General features: G+C 37.1%; 1 protein-coding gene across 5 annotated transcripts in view; it reads left to right on the forward strand.

Annotated features, from left to right (window-relative positions):
- Positions 1-21,819, forward strand: part of Pds5b (PDS5 cohesin associated factor B) — a 127,387-nt gene that overhangs the window by 58,019 nt on the left and 47,549 nt on the right. For all 5 annotated transcript variants that reach the window (XM_013122830.3, XM_005083163.4, XM_040751430.1 and 2 more), the window contains 9 exons: positions 1,889-2,029; positions 4,200-4,315; positions 7,888-7,982; positions 10,191-10,336; positions 11,058-11,209; positions 12,712-12,825; positions 17,035-17,116; positions 17,814-17,862; positions 20,219-20,358. In XM_013122830.3, the coding sequence (XP_012978284.1) occupies positions 1,889-2,029; positions 4,200-4,315; positions 7,888-7,982; positions 10,191-10,336; positions 11,058-11,209; positions 12,712-12,825; positions 17,035-17,116; positions 17,814-17,862; positions 20,219-20,358 (1,035 nt within the window). The remainder of the gene's footprint in view (positions 1-1,888; positions 2,030-4,199; positions 4,316-7,887; positions 7,983-10,190; positions 10,337-11,057; positions 11,210-12,711; positions 12,826-17,034; positions 17,117-17,813; positions 17,863-20,218; positions 20,359-21,819) is intronic.

A 21,819-nucleotide genomic window follows, 5' to 3' on the forward strand; every position in this document is an offset into this window, starting at 1 on the left:
TGTAAAGAGACACCATGACCACAACAACTCTTAAGAAGAGAGCACTTAGTTGGGGCTGGCATACTGTTTCAGAGGGGTAATCCATTGATGGAAGGAAGCATGGTAGCAGGCATGGCAGCCATGGTGCTGGTGAGGCAGCTGAGAGCTACATCCTGATCCCCAAGTAGCAGGCAGAGAGAGACAGAGCCTGGCTTGGGTGTTTAAACCTGAGTTCACTCCCAGTGACAAACTTCTTCCAACAGGGCCACACCCTCTAATCTTTCTAATCTTTTAAACAGTTTCACTCTCTGGTGACATTCATATACATGAGCCTATGGGGCCATTCTTATTCAACCCCCCACAGGGAATGTCCTACAGTGTGTTGGATCTTTGCCTTTCTTTCCCCTTGGCCTATCTTTTTGGGCTAGGCAGTCTACACTGTTCTTTGAAGTAAGACAAGGAGGTGTGAAGTCTTAGTTGTGCTTTCAGTATGGAAGTACAAGAGAAGCCAAGTTTGTGTTACTTGGCAGAGGCAAGCAATCAGAGCACCTTGTGTGATACAGATCCTTAACTCCTTCTCTGAGGAGACATAGAAAACCGCTAAGAATATATATTCTGGTCAGTTTTACACATTTTTAGAAGATTTATTTCTTTTTAAGTTTTTGAGACAGAATCTCACTGTGTAGCTTTGGCTGGGCTGGAATTTGCTATGTAGACTTGGCTGGCCTTGAACTCATAGAGTTCTTGTTTTTCCCTCCAAAATACTGGGACTAAAGGTGTGCTCTGCCACACCTGGATTCATTTTTGGGAGATTTTAAATAGAAAGAAACATGGTCATTATACCTGGTATATTTGCTCATTTGAGTTGTAGTGTGATGAATGGTTTGTCTTGGAAGTTAAAAGCCCGCTGCCTGTTATGCAATGGTTTAGTGGTTTATGGTTTAGTGTTACAAACTTTGTAAATACATACATTGTTTATCAGAATTCGAAGAAGAGGAAAAGGATTAGAAAGGCATTTTTATAATAAAAATATTTATCTGTGCTGTTGAAAAATAGAATAGGAACTTCTCTGAAGGTATAAGAAAGCTTTATTTTAAAAGCTTTAATTTTCCTTATGCTAATGTAAAGAAGATATGGTCTCTCATCATTAAGGAATTTGTCTAGTGAGATGATTAAATCATTATCATCTTAGGGTTTGTAAGAGAAACAAAACTGGTAAAATGTATGTAAGGTTGTGTATATGTGTGTATGTATGTATACTTGTATGTGTATGAGGATATTCACTAGAATTGGGTCATGCTATTTTGGAGGTTGATAAAGTCCCATGATAGAAGTTAACGAGCCAAGGAAGTTGATGGTTTAATTCCCAGTCCAATTCCAGATGGAGGTTGCTAGTACAAATCTTTGTAACCATAGTCAGGAGAACTTGGAGTTGTGATGTTCAAGGGCAGAAGAGGATGGGCACCCTCATTCCAGAAAGGAAGGAGGAGTTCACATCTCCTCTGCCTTTGCATGATGCTTGTCCACTCAAAACACTAACATCCCCACTACTACTCTGGATTGACAGTCTTCTCTGAAAACTTCTTTGAAGATAAACCCAGAAATAATGTTTTACCATTTGGGTTAACACAAAAATACCACAGTCAAAATATAATTGAGTATTTTAGTAGAGGAAGAAAATAATTGGATGGTAAGGTTGTTTGCTGATGTTGATCATTGGTGAATCAGTACAGATTATCTGTGTCATTGTCTGGAAAATGAATTCTGTGTTTTAGGTGGTTGTAGTTTCTCTCATAGAAAATGTTTCTGTGTGCTTGTTTGACTTCATTTATAACAATAAAAATTTGAATAATAAAACTTGAGACCATTTATCTGTGGCATTTCTTTTAATGGCAGATTTTCTCGACAGTTTTTTAACCAGGTTCTGATGCTTGGGAAAACATCTATCAGTGATTTGTCTGAGCATGTCTTTGATTTGATTTTGGAACTCTACAACATCGACAGCCACTTGTTGCTCTCTGTTCTACCCCAGCTTGAGTTTAAATTAAAGGTAACTATTGTAAAAATATGACTGTGTCAGCAAGTTCAACAAAGAGCATTGTTTGCTGCCTTTTAATTCTTATTATCTGTTTGCTGAATACAAAATGAGAAAGAATGTTATTATTCATCAATGGGTTTGTGTCTTGCCTGTCTCTGGATCTCTAGTGCTTGGTGTGATGTCTACCAGGTTAATAAATCCCACTTAAGAAGTGATAAGCAGAATGGCATCATCCTCCACATATGTTCTAGGATAGTTCTGGGGTTAGGTTAGCTTTTTTTTTTTTTTTTGGTTTTTCTGAGACAGGGTTTCTCTGTATTGTTTCAGAGGCTATCGGTCCAGCCCAGCCTCGAACTCACAGAGATCCGCCTGCCTCTGCCTCCCGAGTGCTGGGATTAAAGGCGTGCGCCACCACCGCCCGGCTCTAGGTTAGCTTTTGAGGCAAACATTTAGCTTCTATTTTCAAAGCACAGTTTGTAGCCATCTCCTTAACCTCTTGATTGGGCATTAAAAGTAGCTTAGAACTCATTTGTACTATGGCATGCTTTTTCTTTCTTGTGTTACAGAGCTACCTGTGCCTTAAGTTTCTTTTCTGTAGTGAAAATATGAAATTTTTAAAGCATGTCTCTATTACCTTGACATTAAAGGATGCTATGAATTCCATTTCATTTGAAGAATTGGGGCGTTTGATTTCTCTCCCAACTCATTTACAAGAATAAATATAGCTAGTTATAATTACTAGTTTTGGATGGATCCTAGTATGTAACCCAGAAAAGTAGATTTTCATGTAGCATTTTCTTATCCTATAATTTTTGATCATTGCTTTCAAAACCAAATAAAACAAACAGTTTATATTGGTATTTCACGGACACCAAATAACCAGTAACTCATACTTGTTTTAGTCTAGAGTATTTTTTAAAAATATATTTAAGTGAGCCCTTTGATTTTGTGGCCTTTTAAATATGCTTAGTAATTTGGTGAGGCAAGACAACTAACGTTTTTAATTACTTGTTAATCTGGTTTTCTCTAGAGAATCCTAATTGCATTTTCTATACACCGTGAGGAATACAAAAATAAGTAAACTATCATCCCTGCTTTCAGCCAACTAAACATGTAGTGTGGGAGGAAGAGGGGAAAAATGAGCTGTTAGAGACTGGATGCTCTAAGAATTAGAAAAGATACAGACAGCCTCAAAGAAGGCACCATGAGGAAGCACACAGAAGTAAGAAGGGGCCAGGTACATTTGGTCTACAGCGTATCAGTCACTCATGCCTCTACTTACAACCTGCATTTGTGGAGGAGCAAATGAACAAGTAGGCAGAAGAGACAGGTTATACACTCGGGGGTTCTTGGATGCTAGCCTGAGGCACTGTCTTAAAATTTAAGACTTTGAATTTGTTGATGTTTAATAGGCCGGATTGTTGCACTCTCTGTGGAAGTTTAGCATTTGAGTCGGTCATTTTAACCATTGTTGATTTACAAAATCAACAAGAAAACTGGGTTTTCATCTTCAGGGTGCCTGTCATATGGTGAATAAAGCAGAAGTGTATTTGCTGCATGCTCAGCTCCATCACACTGGTGAACTTCTTCAGGAATCTGATATTGTACAGTGTCTGGTCTTAAAAACTATAGCCTTTCAAGAGTCTTTAGTAGGTTTTAAATTTACTCTGAATAGAAAGTTACCTGAATTGTTGGAGAGGATTTTAAGAATCTTGAGACACATTTTCACATCACAGTACTGCTTTAATGAAACTTGAGATGATTAAAGCTTTTATTATAACATTTCATTTTGTGAAAAATTTTCTGAGCATTGTTATACACTTTAGCACCTGGAGTCATAGAAATCTATCTTTCCATCCTTCCTTCTTTCTCTCTCTCCCTCTCTCCCTCTCTCCCTCTCTCCCTCTCTCCCTCTCTCCCTCTCTCCCTCTCTCCCTCTCTCCCTCTCTCCCTCTCTCCCTCTCTCCCTCTCTCCCTCTCTCTCTCCCTCTCTCCCTCCCTCCCTCCCTCCCTCCCTCCCTCCCTCCCTCCCTCCCTCCCTCCCTCCCTCCCTCCCTCCCTCCCTCCCTCCCTCCCTCTCTCTCTTTCTCTCTCTCTAAATTAGAGAGTCTGAGAAATACTAGGAATAGGTCATGTTTTGAGTGTTTACTTTGAAGTTTAAAGAAATTGTGCTTTGTTTTAGAGCAATGATAATGATGAACGCCTCCAGGTTGTTAAACTACTGGCAAAAATGTTTGGGGCAAAGGATTCAGAGCTGGCTTCACAAAATAAACCACTCTGGCAGTGCTACTTGGGCAGGTTCGTGATTTTGATTTTTTTATTTGTAATAATTACATGTTTATATCTATTTCTGTTTTTTTTAATGCTGCACACATTTAAGCTGTGTTATCAAATCATAATAAAGGGTTTTCGAGTTGGGAATATAACTCATTGGTAGAGTGCTTACCTAGTGTGCCGAAGGCCCTAACTAGGAGTCCCCAGCACCCTATAAACAGTTATAGTGAGGTAAAACGATCAGAAGTTTAAGGCCAGCCTTTGCACTAGCCTGGACTACATGAGACGCTGACTTAAAAATAAATAAATCAAGCATTTTTTTATTTTGTAGTTTTCAATGTTGATAATGACTGTATTTAAAATTTTCTTTATCTTTTCATTACATTTTGTCTTTGGTGATTATTTTCTTTGAAAGATGGTATATTTTAAAGCATACCTCATAGTTTTTTTGTTACAACCATAAAATAGAAGCAATAATTCTAACTGAAAATACAGTGATATAGTTTCTCCCCCCATAGCTATATCTAATTAGACTGTTTGACTATATTGGATGGGTAAGGATACTAATGCAATTAACAGTTTACAACAAATGACTTAGCGGAATGTGGTGATGTTCATCTTTCTAGCACTTCCAAGTAGAGTCAGGCTGACATGAGCTTTTAGACCAGCCTGGTGCACCCAGCCTCCCCTCTTCCTTCCCTTCCCTTGGTCCAGTTTTCTTCCTTCCCTCCAGAGTCTTTGATTCTCCTGCTTTAGCCTATCCAGTGTTCAGGCTCTATCCTATAAGTATGTATTCCATCAAATACAGCTTCAGATTTGTTGTTTTTATTTTATTTTTGCTTTTCGAAAGAGGGTTTCCTATGTAGCTCTTGCTGTCCTGGAACTTGCTTTGTAGATCAGGCTGGGCTTGAACTCACAGGCATCCACCTGTCTCTGCCTCCCGAGTGTTAGGACTAAAGGCATGCACTGCCGCCGCCACCACCACTGCCGCCGCCGCCACCGCCACCACCACCACCACCCAGCAGCTTTTTTAAAGGATGATGGTTTTGGTTCTTTACATGCTTATAGTGGTTCATGAAACTCCTGAAATGGTTTGAGGAATGTGATTGTGTTTGTCACTTTCCAGTAGAAAGAAGTTCATTGCTTTTCTAAAGCGATCTCTGACCTTAAAAAAATAGTAAAGCACTGAAGATACTGTAACTGAAGCAACTTTGACCCTGTTAAGGGAGGATTTTGTTTCTTCAAACCATGTTCAGAACAAATAAAGCAGTAAGTCAGCAACAAACAAGATTAAAGACTTCGATTCCATTTTTGTGTTTCAGTATTTGCATTGCTTTTACTGCTTTTCTTTTTCTTTTTCATGACTGTCAGTAGTTTTACTAAATCTCATCTTTTGAGGTAAATTTTTTTCCTGTCTATATCTCTATATCTCTGTCTCTCTGTCTCTTTGTCTCTCTCTGTCTCTGTCTCTCTCTCTCTCTCTCTCTCTGCGCCTTTTTACATATTTGTTGATTTATAAATTCCCAGTCTGAGTTCTTAGCTTTGATTTTTTTTCTCAGTGATAATATTAAGTAAGGAATTTAAATTAATAAAGGTAGATTTCTCCTGCCTCTGTCTCCCAAGTGCTGGAATTAAAGGCATACACCACCATGGTCAATGTACAGTTATGTGTGGCTGAGTGAAAGAGATACATCTTTTTTGTTTGTTTCTTTGTTTTTTGAGACAGGGTTTCTCTGTGTAGCTTTGTAGACCAGGCTGGCCTTGAACTCACAGAGACCCGCCTGCCTCTGCCTCCTGAGTGCTGGGATTAAAGGCATGTGCCACCACCACCCAGCTAAGAGATTTCCATGGGAAATTTGTTATGCAAAAAAAGTACTTGCTGTACTTTCACATTAGGATTTAGATTAGTCAGGTTATCTGGTTAACTTGCCTGGAAAATACTCCACAGTAGCTGCTGCTTTTAATTTAGTGACAAAAAAAAAACTCTCACAGAATTAAATATCACTAAGTTTGGTCTGGAAATGGAGGTCAATGGTAGAGTACTAACCTAGCATTTATAAGGACTAGGGTTTGATTCTCACCACCACAAAAAGGAAGAAACCAAAAGCCTTCTAAAGCTGGTGTGGTGGTGCACACCTTTAATCTCTGCACTAGGTAGGCAGGTAGATCTCTGTAAGTTTGACACTAGCCTGGTCTACATAGTGAGTTCCAGGTCAGCCAGGACTATACAGTAAGACTGTATCTCAAACCAAACAACAGAAACAAAAGTCTCTCATTGAACTTGAGCTAAAAATATTTCAACAGATGTATTTATTTATAATGATGATAAGTATATGCTTGGGAAATGATGAGTGCTATAATGTTGGACACTTGGATTCGAAACACACCTTATGGGAGCCAAAAGAGAGTGTTGTATTCATAGAATAAACATGTTTTCCTGTTGAGAACAGCTTAAGTAATGTGCTGTTGCTGGTTTTGAAGACATAGTTTTCTTTTAAAAAACATGCAGTTTTGAGGGGTCTACAAGTACTGAGGATTGAACCAGAGTCTTGTGCATGTTTGGCATTCTTAAGGCTGCTGAGGTCCAGCCTCAGCTTCATCTTAGCCTTCGTGGATTCCAGGGATTGAATTCAGGTGATCAAGTTTTCAGATGTTTTTACCTGCTGAGCTATCTTGCCAGGCCTAGATTTTTTTTTTTTTTTTTTTTTTTGGCGTTGAGTGAGCCTTTTGGTTTTACAGAAGTGAGATACAGACTTACTGATTGGAAGCCCTTGACTTCAGTGTTGTTGATACTTAAGCAAATTTAAGTTACCGTTCCTCATTCTCTGGTGAACTGCTGTGTATAGATTTTGAACATTAATAATTGAAGCACAGTTAGATATCATGTTCATGCTATGGAGTAATATGGTGCTATATAGTAGGTAGTTTTGCTAAGAAATTTGAATCTCAGCCATGTGCCTCACTCTGACTACCAGTTTCTAAGGTTAGGAGTGAAAGGTTCCTGCAAATTGACATCAAAAGACAAAGATGAGTACATACATACATACATACATACATACATACATACATACATACATAGGCTTAGTTTTTATAGGACAGGCTTCAAAGTTACACAGAGAAACCCTGTCTTGGAAAAAAAATGATAAAAGGGTCTTGTTATACTTTGAATTTTCTTTAGTGTGTCTGTGTATTTGCATGCATGTGAGTATACCCTAGGGTATGTGCTTATGCACATGGAGGCCAGATGTTTATCTTGGGTGTCATCCTTTAAAGGCTGTCATATATTCTTGATTGTGAGCTAGAGTACCTCAGCAGTGCCTGAGTTTGGGGATTGGTCTGGGCTGGCCAGACAGGCGCTTCTGTTTCTACTTGCTTAGTTATGGGGTCATAAGCATGCGCTACCACACCTATCTTTTTATGCAGATGCTGGGAATTGAGCTCCAATCCTTTAATAATTCCACTGTCTTCCCAGGCCCCACTTTGGATTTTCATATATACATTTATTCATGACTAAGAGAAAGAAATACAAATTGAGTGTAGATTAAATTTGTCTATTGTGGTTGTTTTAGAGTATTGTTTTTTTACTCTTTTGTCAGGTTTAATGATATCCATGTACCGATACGCCTGGAGTGTGTGAAATTTGCTAGCCACTGTCTCATGAACCATCCTGATTTAGCAAAGGATTTAACAGGTAATAGCACTTATTTCTAGATGCTCTTCAGTGGGGAAGAAAATAAACCTCATAGGGAAACCCTTTCTTTTCGGTGCTGTCTTCTCTCTTCATTCATCATCATGGAGCTTACTTTCTGAAGCTACAGATTTACTGTGTTGTTATTTTGTGCACACTAGAAGCAGTTTTTTGGAAAGTAATTTCATGAATTAAAGTAGGTCTAAGAACAGCCATGCATATTTTCACATATTTGAGTTTGAATGGGTTTTGGTTTTGAAAATTTTGAAAATGCTAATGCTCTGATATTTTAAGAACTTAGTGAAAGTCATTTGACTATAAGTTAAGTTAACATAATTAATTGAGATAACTTAAAGTCTGTATAGGCATTAAGTATTTTCCAGTTTTTGAAGCAATGAGGATATCATGTATCTGTTTAATTTTGTAAACTATGAAATAGTTCATAAAATGAAGGTTAGTATAACAGCCATATGTATCTTCTACACAAATAATAGCATTTACTGTGCTCATAAGGTAGAAAAGCAAAGGAAAGATAATTACTGCTAGAATCCTTTTTTCACTAAGTTCTCCTTCATTGCTCCACAGGCACAGTTATCTCTGGAATTTGGTCTGCATTGTTTTTGTGATTTTTTTTTTTAAATGAGACAGGGTTTCTCTGTATTGTTTTGGGGGCTGTCGGTCCAGCCCAGCCTCAAACTCACAGAGATCCGCCTGCCTCTGCCTCCCGAGTGCTGAGATTAAAGGTGTGCGCCACCACTGCCCGGCTGTTTTTGTGATCTTATATGGTTATTTGTATCGTGGTGTAGCTGACTGAATGCTGTCCTGTGAAAAGCCTTTCATTGAAACTGTGTGTGACTTTGGAGTTGAACTTCTGTCTTTATTGTTTTTTTGCATTGCCTGTTTCCTTCCCTCGTGTCCTATAACTTCTTTGCTCTAGTTTTTTTTCTTACTGTTTTCTCACTCTACTCTTGCATGTAAGTCCTAAGTTGTACATTTCAGGTTGCCTTTGCTCATCAGTGTTCCTTCAAAGCCTTCTATTACTTCTGAGTTTCCTCCTTGTAAATAAAGCCATAAATTATATATATCTGTAATATTTTAAGCAGTAGCTTGTCATAGTAATGTTTCCAAGTATAAACAGTCAGATCTGTAACAGCCCATTTTTTGTTTGTTTTGATTTTAAGCCAGTATCATCCTTTTTTATGGAGACACCTTACTTGGAACCTTCTGTCTTCCTACTTATATTTGGACCACTTCTTTGTAGCAGCTGTACTGTTGCTTCTTTCCTCTTTTGCCCCCTGACCCTGCCTCGTGTGTGTGTGTGTGTGTGTGATGTCTATATTTCTCTCTCACTTCCTGCTCTCCTCTCCTCCTGCCTTCTTTTTCCCTCCCTCCTCCTCATCCTCTTTGGCAAGGGGACTTGTAGCACCCTTGTGTTACTATGAATGCAGTATTTTCTGAGTCTATTAATGTTTGTTTTGTTGGGAGGGAGTTTCCCGCTTTAAAAAAAAATTGGAATAACTGCTTTTTTTCCACCCTTTATTTGTTTCTGTGCATTAGATCCTTTCCTCAGAAATCTTGGCAATTCATAGCTATGTCCTCCTGATTAATAGTATGTGTACAATAGACAAAATCCATTTGAAAAAGTGCTAAGTATGAGCATGGGTCTGTAACTGCTAAGATTCCCTCACTGTGATGAATTGTTTTCCAGATTCTTAATTTAGATACTTGTACTTCTGTTGGATCACACTGAAGCAAGGTCTCCTCAGCTAGAATCTTATCTTTATTCCTTAGAAACGATAACACTCTGTTATTTCCCAATAACACCAGCTGAGTTGAGTATTTTATTCATTTATATGGAAAATGATTATGACATGCTTAACAGTGATGGAAAATGATTATGACATGCTTAACAGTGATACACCTTTCCATGTATGTGAGCAGCTTAATGAGTTAGAGGCAGCTGTATCAGTTTTTTTGCCCTGGAAACAGAGCAGAGTTTGTCTTTTCAGTTGTACATGATATTTAGTTTGTGAAGGAAGGACCAGCCTTACCTCCTCCCTCCTTCCTTCCCTTGCTCTTAGAATTTTCTTGAAATATTGAACATTTTCTTAGGGTTTGTTTTTACTCTGTTGTTTTTTAAAGGCCTTTCCAGTCTTCTAAAGCAGTATTAAAATAAAGTTTCCATTTTAATCAGAAACTCTTGTCTTTCAGAGTATCTTAAAGTGAGATCACATGACCCTGAGGAAGCTATTAGACACGATGTTATTGTGTCTATAGTAACAGCTGCTAAAAAGGATATTCTTCTTGTCAATGATCACTTACTTAATTTTGTGAGAGAGCGAACACTGGACAAACGGGTAAGTAGGAGAATAGGTAAATCCCAGAGGGTTTTGTCTTGTGCTTATTTGTTTTATTTCATTTCATTTTATTTTTGAGACAGTCTGTTTATATAGTCCTAGAACTCTCTATGTAGACTAGGCTGGCCTTGAACTCACAGAGATCTGCCTGTTTGTCTTCATGAATATTGGGTTTAAAGATGTATAACAATATGCGCAGTAGAGTTTTATATTTAATACTTGAAGCTTAATAGTATTACCTTTGAAAATGCCCTTTCTTTCCTAAATAAACTATACATTGAAAATATCTGAGGTCCACATAAAGGAGAGCGTATAAAATGAAGACTTGTGTACTGATGCTCAGCTAGCTTTCTTTTTCCTTCATTCAGGGACCTAGTCTGTGCGATTGTTCTGCCCACATTAAGAGTGAGTTATTCATTCTCAGTTAAACTTGCCTAGAAACACTCTTCACAAACATACCGGTTTGTTTCTTTGACAAGTCTAAGTCTAGTGGAGTTGACATTGAAGGTTAACCAGCACACTATTCTAATGAATTTATGTAAAGGAAGCTTTTGTTTTCAAGACAGGATCTCACTGTAGCTCTGGCTGTCCTGGACCTCACTGTGTAGATCAGGCTAGCCTGGACTTCACAGAAATCTTCCTGCCTCTGCCTTTCAAGTGCTGGTATTAAAGGTGTGTGCCCCTGTGCCCATTGGTAATGGAAGCATTTTTTTATTTTAAGTGGAGAGTACGCAAAGAAGCCATGATGGGACTTGCCCAGATTTATAAGAAATATGCTTTACAGTCAGCAGCTGGCAAAGATGCTGCAAAACAGATATCCTGGGTCAAGGACAAGCTGCTACATATATACTATCAGAACAGCATCGATGATCGGTAAGTTAGGGCTCACATGCAGCCATGCGTCTCAGTTATTTGGTGAGTTTTGAGTGTTATATACATTCTTTTTATTTTCTTTATGACTTTAAATTGCCCTTCTGTTTTTGGTATAGGGCAAATATTCTTGCCAGAAAAGCCACACACGAAGCAGTCATATATAAGTAACATTTTAGATGAGTAGAACTTTCTCATTTGTTCCATACATGAAGTTTTTACAGGACAGTATCTAAAAGGAGTGTAGCTGTTGTAATTTAAAGTTTTGTTTTATAGAAAAACACATTAAAAGGATGTTTGTTAATTTTTTTTCTTCAAGACAGGGTTTCTCCATGTAGCCCTGGCTGTTATGGAATTTGCTCTGTAGACAGGGCTGGCCTCAAACCCAAGAGATCTCCTGCTTGCTTCCTGAGTGCTAGGATTAAAGGTGTTATCACCACCGCCCAGCTGTTTGTTAAATTTTTAAACACAGTTCAAATGAAAATCATTTGGAAATTTTAAGTTAAAAATTCCCACTCAAAGCTGGATGGTGGTAGCATACGCCTTTAGTCACAGCACTTGGGAGGCAGAGGTAGGAGAACCTTTCTTCCCACTAGAGACTAATAAAAGTAGTGTACACATTTCTAAAAAAGATGCTATCTCTCTAAAAGTAGATGGCTCTTATATAGGTAAAAGCCAGTTAGCCTTTAGTAGATCTGTAAGCTCTGTTTAGAATTTGAGTTGACCAACTGTTAGTGTATCCAAGTGTATATGCCTGTAGTAAGCCACTTAGAAAAGAAGCCATAGAGCAGTGGTTCTCAGCCTCCCTAATGCTGTGATCCTTTAATACAGTTCCTCATGCTGTGGTGACTACCAGCCATAAAATTATTTCATTGCTCTGTTAAAGGCTTTTTTGACCTACAAAGGTCATGACCCACAGGTTGAGAACCATTGGCATTGACTGTTAAAATTTTATGATGTATTTTAGGGAGTGCTTTTTGTTAAATCAGTTTTTACATTTGAGTGTGTGGCACCAGTGCACAGATTCCTGTTATGATTTGATAAGACATTTCTGTACTCCATCCCTGGGAGTCTGGATGCAGTGGCGATGAGTGTTGCTCTGGTATTGTATAGGAGCTAGGGGTGGGCCCAAAGCAGCTCCCTGCCTTTCTCTTTGTACTTATAGTTTAGCCATGTCTTGTTTCATAATGATCTTCTTTCATAGTGACGAAAAGTCAAAGGAATCTTAAAAAGTTCTTTGAGCTTTAACTTATAAAAAAATGGTACTTGTATCTTTAGAGGGGCCTGGTGTAGTTTTCAAAACTTTGTTATACAGATATGAACGTTTAGTCGTGGGATACGCAGTTTCCAAGGTATAGGATAGTTGCAGACATACAAAACTAAGTCCTTGCCTTGGACCTCTTAGACAGAAAGACCCCTCTTCTCCATTCTGGAAAGAAGGGACTTGCTTCATTTGTGAGTTTTACAATTCTTTCAGTACACTTAAAAAGGCTTTTCTTTTACAGGTTACTTGTTGAACGGATCTTTGCTCAGTACATGGTTCCTCACAATTTGGAAACTACGGAACGAATGAAGTGCTTGTATTACTTGTATGCTACACTGGACTTGAATGCTGTAAAGTATGTCTCCAGCGTCATGTTGCCCTTTCTTTTTTGTAGTATGTGGATCGGGCATAGGCCTTGGGGATAAATCTTAAATATTTAATGTAAATTTTATAATGCAAGCATTGTTTAAAGGTTCAAGCCACAATAAGGTACTGGGCTATTTCTTCTTTTTAGAAAGTTCTGTTGCCAACATTTGATTAAACAGATGCAAAAACAGTTAAAGCTGGCTACAGCTACTTGGCATGAAATCATTAAGGATTTGATTTTTCTTTCTCTCTAGATTTTCATGTTGATGGCATTTCAAGAAAGGTGATATACCTATTCCCCCTACCCCCCAGGTGTTAAAAAAGGTCCACATTATGAAAATACTATCTTCCTACTCTTAACACGGTACTAATTTAAATTATTCTGTAGTGCAGTAGAGTACAAATTTTTATGCTGTTTGTCCTCAACATAGTGTTGTAGTTAGCATTAGGACAGGTCTTATAAATACATTTTTATTCCCATGTTTTATTCAGAAAGTACCTTTGGATGTCAGGGAAGGGAATTGGCATTTTATATATATTAGAGACACTAATAATCTAACTGAATCATTTTAAGGCCTAGAGATTTCCTGTAGGTCTAGAAATTTAGACTTACGTTATTCTAGTAAACATAATTAGAGCTATTGAGGAGTAAGCACTCTGATATTGGAAATCTAAGGACACTTGAAATTTTTAATGGACATTTGTCTTCATTTTCATAGTTGCATGCACTGTTGTTACTTCATATGGAGTTGTAGTGTGTGCTATGTTTGGAGCACTGGAATGTGTACCTCGTCTATGCTTTATACTGCAACTGAAAAGTAACAGCAGAAGTTTATGTTTTCTACAAGATAAATGTAGCCATATAGAGCTTCATTTGACAGTCAGGAAGTGGTAAGATAGCCAGGGTTTGAAGTCAGTGCTACTCAGTTACAGCACTTCACTCTTAACTACAAGTAACAACATATATACTAGTGTTTTATTTTACTCTATGTTTGAAATTTTTCTCAATTTGGAATGCATTCTCAGATTGTTGGTATATTTTAGTTTAGTTGCTCATGCTTTTCCTTTGGTACAATTGTTGGACTTTTAGAGTTGATGAAGTATGATTGGTATGCGCCTCTTAGAACACAAACACATGTTAGTTACAAATCCCAGTAATTCTGGACTTGACCAAATACTACTTAAGAGTAAATTGATAAAGATACTTTTAAGTGAGAATCCAGAAATAACACTCAGATCCTATGTGAAAGAACTTAAGAATATGAGTCTGTCTGTATATTTATTTTATTTTGAGAAAGGCAGGGATAGAAGGAAGGAATTGTCTTAAAGAAACAACAGAAGTTTCAAATGTTTTTGTAAATCTAATTGGTGATTGTGGGACTGTGGCTTTAGAAGGGAAAGTAGGAAGCATGTGGACTGGGACTTACCTAATACACTCACTGCAGTTGTACATTCTTACAAGTGTCCCGGAGCCCTCTCCTGCACAGCAGTAAGGTGTTCAGGACATTTCTTCAATGCCCGCTCTTGTGATTGGTTTATGCCATTCCTTTATGGGAGGGAAATTAATATTGTCAGATAACACAAAAGAAAATAGGCAAGAAATGAACATTAAAGTATTCTAATGTCTTCTTATATAAACACAAGGACAGAAATGTCAGCTAATTGATAAATTTGTCAGGTGTATTATTAATCATCCCTACAAAAAAGAAAAACCTTAGAAGATGTAGATTCTAAATTCAAGGAATGAAAGTTAATTAGTAGGATGTTAATGCCAGAAGTAGAAATGAAAAGAAGAAAATACCTTTAAGTAAAAGTTTATAAATAGCAGCTATAACACTAAACAAAAACTACTTTTTACTTAAATTTAAATGTATTTTATTGAATTTAGAAGTGAAGCACTCATTTTTAAAAGATGTGTTGTGCTGGATGCATGCCTTTAATCCCAGCACTTGGGAGTTCAAGGCCAACCTGGTCTACAGAGCTAGTCCCAGGACAGCCAGGACTGTTGCATAAGAGAAACCCTGTCTCAAAAAACTTAAACAAACAAACAAACAAACAAAACCCAAAAACTTAAAAAAATGTGCTGTGAAATAATATCACTAAAAAGTTGAAAAAAACTATTTGAATTATTATGTAAGGGTTTTAATTTTACAAAAATGGTCAATGAATGACATTTAACTGTTCAAGCTGAAGTACTTAAGGTAGGTATTATTTAAAAGTGATTTTTATTGTCAATGACAATGTGATATTAGCTGATCATCTATATTACCTTCATTTTTAGAACTTAAAATTTATATTCATTTGTGTTTGCCCCCAAAGCCTATACATTTTCTTGTGTGTGTGGTAATAACAAAGACCACATACATGTGAGTGATGAAACCTGGTGATACTGTATTACCCAACTATTTCATTCTCTGTCTTCTCAAAGAGATGTATGGCAGTCTTTTTCTCATCAGTTAAAATCACCTTTAAAGTACTCATATGCATGCATGTTTCCTTAATCACTTACTTTTGCACACTATGCAAATAAGATTATCAGGTGTATAATCTTCAGTTTTTCACTCTTTTTGTTTTGTTTTGAGGCAAAATTTTACTTTATAGCTCTGGCTGGCCTGATACTCCCAGAGATCTGCTTGCCTCATCCTTCTGAGTGCTGGGATTAATTGTTACCCCATTGTCTTCTGTTATCCCCTTCTATTCAGTGAATCCCTTCCCATCAAGACAATAAATATGGGCAAATTGTTTTGTTATTGAATATTTCAATTAAAATTCTTAAGAAAATTTTCTTAAATACATCATAATATAAATTCATAGTCAGTGTTTTTTTTTTTAATTTCAGCTTGGCCATACTGTTTCAACTCAAGTTATAAATCCTTCTATGAGAAAGTGTCTTTGGAGTTCAGAAATAATTTCTCAGATTGTTTCCTTGGAAGGTTTTGTTTTGTTTATACAGCACATGGTTTGTTGTAGATTTTCATAGTTCTCCAGCAATGATCACTTTGCTTTTAGCTAGTTTATGAATTCACATTAATTAATTAATTAATTAATTAATAATGCAGTGAAACTGTTACATTAAAAAATACTAAAATGTCATTACTTAAAATTTATAATGTCCAAAGATGAAGATGTTCCATACTCTTACTGTTAGCAAGTATCCAAGTTAAAGGTAGGTTTTATTCTTAAAAAACAACAACAACAACAACAACAAAAAACTAGAGGCATTTTTTAAAACATTGGTAAAGAGGACAATGGAAATATTAAACTGTTGTCTTTTCTGTCCAAGGGAAAGCTTGTTTTATGTGCTTCTGTATTTTGTCACTGTTGTCAATATGTATGGTATTGGAAGTGTAGGTAATGGAAATAAACAGTGGGCTTAGGTGGCTCAGTCCTTTCATTTATGCCTGATTGCTTCGCAGTTATGACGGCCTGCATTCAGGTTCTCAGGACCCATGGAAAAAGCCTGGTGCGTATCAGTGGTGCAGTGGAGTTGCTGGCCAGCCAGCCTAGATCACTTGGGAAACACAGGCCAATGAGAGACCCTGTCTCAAACAAAAGAAGGAAGGTGCCCAAGGAATGACCCTTGAGTTGTCTTCTGACCTCCATATGCAGGGGCAACCTACACACATGAATGTACATGTATATTCGTGTATGTACACGCCCACAAAGTAAACTGATGAAAAATACTTCTAAATAAAATTTCCGTAGAAATAAGTGGTACTGACTCTCTAACAATGTAGTTATTGGGAAGACATATTCAGAACAGTAGATAATTTCAAGTTTCCATGTAATGGAATAGATACGTTACAAACATAGACCTGTTTTCTCATGGGTCTCACTTCTGCTTCCCTTAGATGCCATCTTACCATCACCTGTTACAAGACAGGGCTTTTGTCAGTTCTTCTGTTATTTCTGAAGTTTTAGTCTTGTCAGTCCTACTTCTTAACTTACAAATATGCTCTACTTTATCTTTATACAAAGCCAAATACAGCATCACAAATTCCTGCCCAATGGCCTTGCTACTACTGTATATTTGAGTCTTTGCCTCTGGGTTGACAGCTGTTTACTCTGTGAATTTTACCTCTTTTCTCCTATCTTGGTTTTTTTTTTTAAACCTCTTACCTCCTTTTTACTAAAATTAAATAGTTGGAATATTCTGAAAGGACTTTTATCCTGTTTGGTGTTTTTTTGTATTTTTCAGAGCATTAAATGAAATGTGGAAATGTCAAAATTTACTCCGACATCAAGTAAAGGATTTGCTTGATTTAATTAAACAACCAAAAGTAAGTTAAATTTTAAAGAAAGAATTTTAGAAAGTTTGTATAATTATTACCATAACTGTAGCTTACTATCTTTGTAAGTTTACTCAGAATGAATATTCTAGTGATTATTATTATGTGGTGGTGTTCTCTGTGCATATATAGGCTTGAGAACAGTCTCAGTGCTGTCTATGTTTCTGGTTTTTTTTTTTTTTTGTGAGTTTTGTTTTGAGATAGGGTCCTTGATTGATTCTGAAATTGCCCGTTAGCTTGGGCTGAATGGATAGCATTAGTCTGGATTTCAGGAGCCATTGATACTGTAATAGGATCCAGGCAATATGATCAGGTGTGGAGTGACTCATTTGCAAAAAGCCTCCTTTTGAGACTCTCACTCTGGAGGTGCTCTTTCCTGCCTGTTGATAGAAACTTAGCCTGGTCAGGAGGCAGAGGCAGGAGGAACTATCTGAGTCTGAGGCTTACCTGGTCTACAAAGCTACACAGAGAAACCTTGTCTTAAAAAAAAAAAAAAAGCTTAGCATGGTCACATGACTTCTGTACGGTTCACTATACCCATCCATCTAGGATTTAATAATAGCTAAAGAGAGATACAGTCATGGGGAGACAGACATGGGGAGCGTGTGTGGGTCTGTAGAGTTTTTGAAGGTGCCTGTGGATTCTTCTTAGGGAATTTTAATTGTGCATTTTTGTATGTGATTTACAGACAGATGCCAGTGTGAAGGCCATATTTTCTAAAGTGATGGTTATTACAAGTAAGTTGTTTTAAATCTTTATAAGTTTAAAAGTTAATTGAAGGTTTTATATAATTTAAATTATGTTAAGATTGTGGTAATCTAAGAAATTATTAAAGTGCTTTTGCTTGATATACACCAGACATTTCAGTTTTCCTTTTTCTCTCTGATTTTCATTTATTCTGTGTGCTGTCCAGAATTTTATATTTTCTTTAGTGTCTTACACAAGAAAGCTTGAAAAATACTATATGCATTTATTTTTGAGAATTTCCATTATATGAGGTTAATTGTTAACACTGAGTCTGTGCATTGTTTCCTCCTCTTGCTGTCAGTCTCTGGCACTAGTTGCTTTTCCCTTTACCTTAGTGGTCACTGTGCAGCTTGCTGACAAGATCATCTAGAACACCTGGTAGAGTGAGTGTATCACACTTCACTTGGAAATATTGAAGAGGTTGTAGACTGAGCTAAGTACTGCAGCTGCATTGGAATGAACACCCAGACACTAGTGAACAATAACTTAGTCACTTTGTCTTGATTGCTAACTTAAACTCCATTTTGAAGAGAGCATTTAGAACTAAGGTGCTGAGAGCAGAGTAGCCTCAACCAGCCCTTTCTTGGAGCTCACCAACTTCCGGCTTGTCCTCTGCAGGATCGTTCTCTGTTGTCTGCCTTCCTTCCTTCCTTCCTTCCTTCCTTCCTTCCTTCCTTCCTTCCTTCCTTCCTTCCTTCCTTCCTCCCTCTCTCCCTCTCTCCCTCCTACCTTCTCTTCCCCCTTCTCTTTATTATTATTAATTATTTATTTTATTTTTATGTACATTGGTGTTTTGCCTGCATGAATGGATGTCTTTATGAGGGTATTGGATTCCATGGAACAGGAGTTACAGACAGTTGTGAGCTGCCATATAGGTGCTGGGAATTGAGCCTGGGTCATCTGGAAAAGCAATCAGTGCTCTTAACCACTGAGCCATTTCTCCAGCTACTCTGATCTCTTTCTATTTTTTTTCCAATATTCATCAAAAAACTACAGTCTTTTCTAGTTTCTGTTTCCAGGAATACTAGTATCCTGTAAGTGTTAATGGTGTGAGAGGGGGAAGTAAAAGGACTCCTATGGAAGTAAAAGGACTCCTATGCATTTATAAAATGCTGATTTTTTTTTTCCTTTTGGTGCTGTTTTCTCTTTCTCTGTCACTATTCTTTGTTTTATTTCCTAAAGAATAGGCCTTAATATGGTGCCTATCTATGATAAAGGAGCTCTTAAGTGACATTTTCTAAAATTATTCAACACTATTAAATCCTCAGTACTTTTAAATTCTGGTGAATTACTAATTATCTTTGGAACATAATTCATAAAGTTCTACACTGGAACTTTTAAAAGTTTGTCCCCAAGTGCCTGTGTTCTTACACTTTACTGTTTTAAAATGATTATACAGATATTTGTCTTTTATAACTCATCATGTTTATGTATTTATTTTTGAAGTAGAATTTTACCATATAGCCCTGAAGTCACATTGTAGACCAGACTGGCCTTGAACTCAAATTCACCTGCCTCTGCCTTCCAAGTGCTGGGATTAAAAGTTTGTGCCACTAAACCAGGTCTCCCTTTATTTAAGCTAGGTTTTTTTTTTTTTTTTGTATATAGAGACATTAAAAGGTCATATAGCAAGTTTTTAATATGATTAGTATAGTTTGGTATTCTTACCATAGTCAGTGATTAGCCCTTTATGCTAAGACTTAAGGATTTTCAGATTGCATATTAATTTGAAGAATAAATTTACTGTCACTTTATTTCTAATTTCTTTTACTAGTTATTTTAGTCTAGTTTTTTTCTAAGCAACTAAATAGGGAGGAAAGACAAAACCCATCACAGCCAGCACTTTGTTAGGTGTAGGAGCTGTGAGGCACATGTGAAAAGGGCTGTGGTGGTTTCTCCAGAGAGTGACTCTTTGTCACCATTAACCTAGCAGTGTGTCTGTTACCACCACATGCTGCACGTCTGTATGGAGAACCGGGGAGCCTTTTAACAGTGCACTAGGAGACTCAGAACACAATGAGCTGTCCCTCCTCGGGACTTGTGCAGAACAGTGTAAACAGTGTCTTAAGCAATAGATGGTTCAACTTAGGCAGACACTTAGTGTCTTCAAATACTGTAAGGGACTCTTCAGAAAGAGTTCTTCCTCACCTGCAGATGTATCTTTGCTCAGATACTTTTTTTTTTCATATTTTCTCCAAAGCAGGTTTCTCTCCCAGATTTTGAGTATAGATGACGCTTCACAGTTTGTTAAACTAAGGCAGTTTGTAGATAAATATTACTAGAATTGCAAATTAGAAAGCACATTAAAAAACAGTTTGAGAAATTATGAAACTATTTTATTTTAAGGAAATTTGCCAGATCCTGGTAAAGCGCAGGATTTCATGAAGAAATTCACACAAGTGTTGGAAGATGATGAGAAAATACGGAAACAGCTGGAAGTCCTTGTTAGTCCTACATGTTCCTGCAAGCAAGCTGAAGGCTGTGTGGTAAGGGGTTAATGGGAGAGCCTGCATGGCAACACAGACCGAACTCTCTTAGTACATCTGCCTCATCCATTTCTTATCATGTTAAATTTCATATCTCCACAGCATGCCATTCATGTGTGTGATATAGCGTACTGAATATTACCATTCAGGGGGCTTCTCACCCTTCCTTCTCTCTACCTTTTGAAGTGGGGTCTTGCTGCCCAGACTAGGCGAGAGCGTACACTTCTGACTCAGTTTCCACAGAGACTGTAGTCTCACACTATGCCGAGCTCTGGCTCTGCTGTCCAACACTTTCATAGCTGAATAGCTTTACACATCTTGATTCCTATATATTCTTAGACGTCTAATCACATGGATTTAAAGGACCATTTTTAATGCTATCCACTCTTTGTTAGAAACAAAACCCAAGTAAAAACAAACAAGACAGTTATTTTGATAGGAATTGTGATTTTTAGTTGCTTAGTTTCTGACCACCTTTTCCCTTCAAGTTTTTTTTTAACTATGTATGTTTCTTTTGTTAGTTGAATGTTTACAATCTTTACCTATTTTTATAGAATATTCATCTTGTAATGGTTAGTTTGTAATGTCATTGTTAAGTTGCAAATCACTTTCTGTCAGCTATATGTTGCCCTTTCCTTTTGTTTCTGATGGCCCTTTTATATCATGATTTCTAATTTTGCCTAGCTGTGGACAAAATATATGCCTTTTGGGTTTTGCTTTTGGTATCTTGATCATGACATTCCATTCTATTGCAAGTTACAATGGTTAGTGTTAATTATCAGCTTGACCCATAATATGGTCTCTGGACAGGAATGTAAGGGGTTATCTTGATTATTTGAGGTAGGAAGATGCACCCACTTGTGGGTGACACCATTCCCTAGTCAGGGCATCCTGAAAGATGGAGAAAGCTGAGCACTAGCATTGTTCTCTGTTCCTGATTACAGGTGTAATGTGACTGACTCCTTCAAGCTCAGCTGTTAGCCAAAATAAATTCTGTCTCCCTTCAGTTGTTTTTGTCAGGGTATTTTATCATAACAACAGAAAAAGACACTAATACAAGTTAGAAACATTTATTAGTGTTTTACTCACATATATTGAGATGTGTTTTAGAAAAATACCATTTATGGCTCCTTCCCAGGTAGGTTTCTAATTCTCTTTGTTAATTTTGTTTGCTGGTTTGTCTCTGCATCTCTGCTTTTACACTTATATTTTTATTCTTTTGAACTATTTTTGATGTAAGAGATAGGTATCTAACCTTGTTTATACTCAAAATATCTGTTCTTTGATATATTGGATAATGTATATCTTATTTGCTTAAAATGTTAATAATGCACATCTTATTTGCTTAGAATGTCTATAATGTACATCTTTGCTTACAATATTAATAAGGATGTACATCTTATTTATTTAGAATATACTCAGTTCTTAATCTAGCTTTTGTTACTTATTTAGCTCCTCTAG

This window comes from Mesocricetus auratus, unplaced genomic scaffold (assembly GCF_017639785.1).
Source record: "Mesocricetus auratus isolate SY011 unplaced genomic scaffold, BCM_Maur_2.0 Super-Scaffold_100008, whole genome shotgun sequence".
Taxonomy (NCBI): domain Eukaryota; kingdom Metazoa; phylum Chordata; class Mammalia; order Rodentia; family Cricetidae; genus Mesocricetus; species Mesocricetus auratus.